Here is a 6,891-nt window from a genome sequence, read left to right as displayed (position 1 = left end):
CTCATAACTATTCTACTCTGAGATCTGAGAATCATGATTCAAAGCCAGTCTGGGCAGGAAAGTCAATGAGACTCTGCGTCCAAAAGCTAGAAGGTGAAGGTGTGGCTCAAGTGATAGAGCACCAACCTGGAGCAAAAAAGCTTAGAAACAGTGCCCAGGCCCTGCTTTCAAGCACCTAGGACTGGCACCCCCCCCCAAAAAAAAGGTTTTTATGAGCAGGTACGAAATAGGAGGATTTTGAGGACAGTACATTGTGAGACAGGGTCTTGCTATGCAGTCCAGGCCCGTCTCAAACTTTTGATCTCCCTGTTTCTGCCTCCCAAGGGGGGATTATAAGCATGTAACTATACTACTGGCCTCTACAAGATCTTTTAAACCCTAAAACAGAGTATCTGGGGCTCAGAGAAAAATGTACAGTTGCAAGTCCAAAAGTAAACTACAGCTTGCAGAGTTCAAAACCCCTTGTATAGTCCCTTGCTGCCATCCAAAACAAAAGCCATTCTCCAAATGCTTTGATTTAACATTTTATTTAGAATATGAATACAAGACCTAGGAAAAAATAAGAGGAAAACTCCACCTATTGTCACAAACATGGATACGCTAAGGAGGTAAGGGATCAGGCTAGAGATGGACTAGCACATTGATTGGTTTATTGATATAACAATATTTTTATTGAGCATCTGTTATGTGCTCAGTAGATGTGAATAAAATGTTTATGCTTTGGGGAACTTACACTCTAGTAGAGAGGATTGCCATAAATGAATAATTACAACTGAATTTGATGCATGTCCCAGAAAAGGTGGTAGAAAGCAGTAATGGACTCTTGGATGAGGATCAAGTCATTGTGCAAGCAAATCTGCAGATACAGGGAGGAGAGAGGGAAGGGAAAGTCCCCAGGCACAGGGTGAGGGATGAATAGACTAGCTGGAGAGAGAATAAATGAGCTCTAGTCCTCAAGAACCCAGGGCAGGTCATGCAAAGAGACCTCAAGGCTCAGTGTTTCCAAAACTGCTTACAAAAGGAAGCACAGGTAGAGCAACTGGAAACAAATTCAGGTGCCCAGGCCCTGCTTCCAGAAACTGATTGCACTGGTGTGGAGGCTGAGCACTGATAGTTCTGAAAAACCTCCCTAGGATCTCTACAGTACAGTCCAGGGCTAGGAATCACTATGATAAACAGAGAGAGACCTCAAAGACGCAGAGCTACCGAGTGCACACATACCCAGCACCTAAATCAGGACTTGCTCAATGGCAGGTACACAGGGTCTGGGGATTGGGTGGAGGAATAAACACTGCACGAGTAAAGGAAACAACAGCTGGTTACTAGAACAAGAACAGAGGAAAGAGAAAGACCAACCTCAAGCTGGTCGGTGCATCCCTCCTGACTGTAGACAGGGTTAGGCACAGAGCCAAAGCTGGATAGAATATCTTGTGAAGCCCCAGGGACGAGGAGAGGGCAGGGAAGGGAGAGGGAAGATAGGGAAGAAAGAACATGGCCCATTGCAGAGCAGTGTGCAGTATGTCAAACATGCATTAATGATTTAGAAGCCTGATTGAAGTTATCCCACACTCTTTACATCTGTATATTTAAGTGATTCTCCTCAAGCTGCCACTACCAACAATGGTGGCTTCCCATTAAAGAGGAAAGTAGTAGAGGAAGAAAGAGAGGGAGTTAGGTTATCAACAGAGGGTGGGAGTGAACTGTGGTCCTCAAAAATCAGGGTGGTATCTCACTTTTCTTTCCCAGAGGAGGTCTCCCTACCAATACCATTCCATACCCCTATGATCAGAAAGTCTCCTCTCTAGCCACTACAAGCTACATTACATCCCTCTTTAAGGGATTGTGAAGTTCTAAGCTCTTCTCTATAGACAAACCATACCCCTCTTTGCTGAAGACAGCCCATCCCTGTGGTCAGTATGGGAAAGCTATTTAACTGGAGTTTTCGCAACATCACAGGAGATTAAGCTCCTGCCCCTGTGTTCTGGCCATTGGCACTACTGAGAATCTGACCTCTGAAAACCCTCCACTATAAAAAGGAATCATTCATGTTTTTCCCAAGAATCTTGTGCTTTGCTTCTAAAACTCTGTTTTCAGGGCTGGGAAGGTGGCTCAGTGGTAGAGTGCTTGTCTTGCTTGCCTGAGGCCCTGGGTTCAATTCCTCAGCACCACATAAGCAAAAAGAAAAAAGCCAGAAGTGGTGCTGTGGCTCAAGTGGTAGAGTACTAGCCTTGAGCTGAAGAGCTGAGGGACAGCGCCCAGGCCCAGAGTTCAGGCCCCATGACCAGACCCCCCAAAAAAATAAATAAATAAAAATAAAACTCTGTTTTCTAAACCTCCCTAAATTCTTTTTTTTTAAACCAGTCCTGGGCCTTGAACTCAGGGCCTGGGCACTGTCCCTGAGCTTCTTTTTTTTTTTTTTGGAGGGGGGGGGTCCAGTCTTGAGGCCTGAACTCTGGGCCTGGGCGCTGCCCCTCAGCTCTTCAGCTCAAGGCTAGCGCTCTACCACTTGAGCCACAGTGCCACTTCTGGCTTTTTTTCTTTTTGCTTATGTGGTGCTGGGGACTCGAACCCAGGGCCTCATGCATTCAAGGCAAGCTCTCTACCACTGAGCCACCTTCCCAGCCAAACTCCCTAAATTCTTTACCCATTCATATACTGTGAGTTAAAAACCTGGCTTAGGACTCTACCCCATCCATCATCTTTCAGCCAGGCGGAGGCCAGGGTCCTCTTAAGAAGCTGGAAGTTGAGAATCTGGGGATTAAAAATCAAAGGACTTTATGCTCCAGCAGGAGTCAAGCTGGTGCTCCCATCTCTTTCCTTTCAGGGGAAAACCTCTGCCATATGAATGAGGCAGAGTTGTGGGTAAGCACAGGAAGCTAGGAAATGGGAAGAGAATGAGGAGGATGGACGGGAGAATAGCAGAACAAGGTCTAGCTCATTGTTATAGAAGGCTTTGAGGATCACCTAGTCTGGTACTGGTCCTTAATTTCCAAAAATCTTTTTTAAAAAATAGTTAAATCTTTTTCTTACAAAAATCATAGACAGAACACAATTCAAGGCGAAGCTCTTCTGATTAAAGCCAAAAGAAGAATTGGAGACACAGTTTGGGGATGGGTTGCTGGACCAGGACTTAGAAACCCACTCACTAGTCTACCTTTCCAATCCAAGAGTCCCTGAGACACCTAGGCAGAACTTTGGAGACCTCAACTTGTGTTTGATCCCAAAGATCTAGCCCACACTCCCTCTTTTCCCCCTCATACTGAAACTCAGACTCAAGGCCTGGGCACTGTCGCTTAGCTTTTCTGCTTGAGACTGACACTCTACCACTCAAGCCACAGCCTCACTTCAGGGCTTTTGGTAGTTAATTGGAGAGAAAAGTCTCAGGGCTGGCTTCCAACTGCAATCCTCAGCCCCTTGAGTAGCTAAGGTTATAGGAGTGAACCAACCACCAGCACCCAGTCTCACTGTTACTTTCATAGATGGAAAAATTGGGTAAACTGTCCAGCATCCCCACTGAGTCAGGGACAGCATCAGCACTAGAAGTGGACCCCACTCCCAGCCCGGATCCCTGCTCACCCCCTCCCACCTGCTCACGGCCTCCCTCCTCCTCCAGGCTTCGGGCCCACCAAAGGAATCTCAGAAGGAGCTGCGGAAGGAGAACTGCAGGTAGATGATCAGCAGTAGGACAGTGGCCCAAAACAAGCACCAGGGGATAGAGCAGAAGTTGCAGCCCGAGCCCCCCTCCTCCTGCGGCTTGGTGGGGCTGGGAGCCCGGGAGAAGGTGTAGGTGGTGGCCTCCTCCTCCAGCAGCTTCTCGCTGGGCTTCCAGTGCACGATGCCCTCCTGGCAGGCCTCGCAGAACTCGCCGCGGTGGCGCCGGTTGTCCTGGCGGCTGGCCACGTGGATGCGGTAGTGGCCCCCGCGCTCCCCGTAGCACTGCTCGCGCAGGCTGGTGATGAGGTTGTCCACCAGGCTCTCGATGTTCTCCTCCAGCATGCTCGACTCGTCCAGCCGCGCCGTGCCGCACTCATAGCATAGCTGCTTGAAGACACGCATGCGCACGGAGCCCGCGCGCTGGGCCCGGTCCAGGTACATGTGGAAGAGGATGACCACGTGCGGGGACTGCCAGGTGTGCCAGCACCAGGAGCAGTGAAACCTGCGGGGAGGGCATGGAAAATAAACCCAAGAGGAAAGAAAATGATGAGGGGGTGAAGGGCAGGGTGAGCAGTGCCTGGAGATGGGGTGGTGTGTTGGGCTGATTAGCTTTCCCCGGGGGGCCAGCTCACCTGCCCCCTGGTGGGTACCCCCGGGACTAGAGCAGGCTCCTCAGATGCCACCTGGCATCCAGCTGTGCTCTGCCTCCAAAGGTGCTTTGTAGAGACCTAAGCTTCCTCCAGGCCCAGGATCCGATCCACCTTTCTCTCATCTACAAATGCCTTCTATCCACTGGGTGAGTCCTTCCTACCCGGACCACCTGGGAGTCTGAGAGCTAAGAAACACACTGTCAGTCGGCACCTTCCTATCTGCAGGGCTGAGAACAGGACAGACTCATGTTGGGATAAAATGATCCCGTCGTTACCCCTCAGTCTTCCAAGTTTAGGCTAGAGTTAATGCAGCCCAAGGCCTGGGGCCAAGTGACACTGTCACCCCAACAACCGTGATTTCCCAGGCTCGCTGGGGCCACCTGGATGATCACAGGTCACCAGTCAGGCTTCAGAGGGCCACAATCCCTTTCACTAGCTCCATCAGCCTCCCAGATCTTCTGGAAGCTCCTAAGTCCTTTCACAAGTAGAACTTCTCAGAATCTGATTTAGAAGCTTCATTCTCAGCTTTTTTGTTTAATGACATCTTCCTTTAGGAACTGTTTCCCCTCTTACACCAGACTACAAAACTTGCATTTAGAAAGTCAATCCCTAATTATTTGAAAGAGATCCATCCACATACACTCAGCTAGCAAGACACAGGGCCAGTACCAAACACATAACAGGTACCCAGTAATGTATCCTGATTTGTATTGAACAGAACTGAGCTGACAGATCCAAGTCAAGCAGGACGGCCTTTAATCTGACTCCCAAACTGTATCTCTAAGCCTCCCATGTCACATTCCAAGGATGAATCTTCACATGTAGACAGACCTTTGTATAAGACTTCTAGAAGGTTGCCTCCACTATTGTTCATACAGATCACCTAAGGACTTCTTAAAATGCAGACTCTGATTCTAGTCCAGTGTTTTACAACTCTACTAAGTTCTAGATGATAATGATAATAATAAAGCAAGAATCTAACCACTTTATTTTATGGCAAAAGCAAGGTCCAAGAATGAAACTGAATCAAAGGTTCAAGAAGGAAACTGAATCTATCAAGGGTTATGGAGCTAACAATAGAGCCAGTTCTTAGTAAAGCTCTTGTGCTCAGTATTTTTAAGTTCACAACAAGCTGAATTAAATAGATATAAACTGAACTGCTTCAAGACTAGCACACAGGCCTCTACTGAACTCAAAAGCCTTCTTTCTCTTGGTTTACAAGTACTTTTTAAGAGACCATTAAACTCTGAAAAGATATCACTGCCAGAGTTTAGGACTAATTAGTGTATTCTACCTCTTCCTTTCTTCCTTCCTTCCTTCCTTCCTTCCTTCTTTCTTCCTTTCTTTCTTTCTTTCGTCTGTCATGCGGTTTGAACTCTGGGCTTAGGTGCGGTTCCTGAGCTCTTCAGCTCAAGGCTAGCACTTGAGCCACAGTGCCACTCTGGTTTTCTGGTGGTTAACTGGGGATAAGAGTCTCACAGGGGCTGGGAAGGTGGCTCGGTGGTAGAGTGCTTGTCTTGCATCCATGAGGCCCTGGGTTCGATTCCTCAGCACCACATAAGCAAAAAGAAAAAAGCAGGAAGTGGCTCTGTGGCTCAAGTGGTAGAGCGTTAGCCTTGAGCTGAAGAGCTGAGGGACAGTGCCCAGACCCAGAGTTCAGGCCCCATGACTGGACCCAAAAAAAAAAAGAGTCTCACAGACTTTCTTGCCCAGGCTGGCTTTGAACTGCAATCCTCAGATCTCAGCCTCCTGTGTAGCTAGGATTACAGGTGTGAGCCTCCAGCACCTGACTTATCTCTTTATTTTCTACATGGGGAGATTGCAAGAAGAAAAACTACACAGGTGACTGGTGGTAGAGCTGGAATCAAAATGTAAGTGTCCCAGCTCCCTGTCAACAATGCTGCTTCCTAATCTACATGAGTCCAACACTGAGATTGAAGCTAAGCTAAGATCTTGTGTGTTCTCATCTCTCCTTAGAGTTAGGGACCTGGGTTAAGAGCAGGGCCCCTACTTCCTGGGCTACTCACCGGCCTGAGGCATGCAGTTCCAGATATTGCTTCCAGCCAGGAGCCAGCACATTGTGTTTGAGGTTGGGGTCTATGATGAGGTCCCAGCTGTCCGCTGGCTTTGCCTCCTCCATCTTCTCATAGAAGACCTTCTTCCACTCACCTGTGGTCACACTTTTACACATGTCCTCGTCAGTGGTGAGGGAGGGCAAGCTCCACTTCAGTGAGAACACAGGGAATGAGGGCAGGTGTAGGGCAGGGCAGCGCAGTCTCCACGGTCGAAAAATCCTCATTGACAGGACCAGAAAGAAGCAGGACCCGGCTCCCTCCTTTGTCCGCAGTGGAACCTGTTTCCAAGGCAACCAGGCAGGGTGCCAGGAGACAAAGCTGGGAGAGGAAGGAGTCTCCAAAGAGATGTTTTGGGTCCCAGAACTGAAGTGGAGAAGGCAGGGTTGATGGGTCTAGATGGTCCAGAAGAGGATGAGGGGCTGACAGGAGGCTAAGCTTCAGACCATGTCACCCTGGCCTGCAAAGGGCATGGAGGAGTGAAGAATGGAGAGCTGGCTCAGTTTCACCTTGCT

General features: G+C 48.7%; 1 protein-coding gene across 1 annotated transcript; it reads right to left on the bottom strand.

The window, feature by feature from the left end:
* Nucleotides 1-3,636: 3,636 nt before the first annotated feature.
* On the bottom strand, nt 3,637-6,603 carry Rtp1 (receptor (chemosensory) transporter protein 1). Its single transcript, XM_013034770.1, has 2 exons — nt 6,332-6,603; nt 3,637-4,156 (listed from the first exon to the last, which is right to left on the bottom strand). Exons 1-2 carry the CDS (start codon nt 6,601-6,603, stop codon nt 3,637-3,639), a joined length of 792 nt encoding a protein of 263 aa, XP_012890224.1.
* Between the last annotated feature and the right edge of the window lie 288 nt (nt 6,604-6,891).

Source organism: Dipodomys ordii, unplaced genomic scaffold, assembly GCF_000151885.1.
Source record: "Dipodomys ordii isolate 6190 unplaced genomic scaffold, Dord_2.0 Scaffold196, whole genome shotgun sequence".
Taxonomy (NCBI): Eukaryota; Metazoa; Chordata; class Mammalia; order Rodentia; family Heteromyidae; genus Dipodomys; species Dipodomys ordii.
Note: the sequence above shows the minus strand (reverse complement) of the source record. Positions and strands in the feature narration are given on the sequence as shown.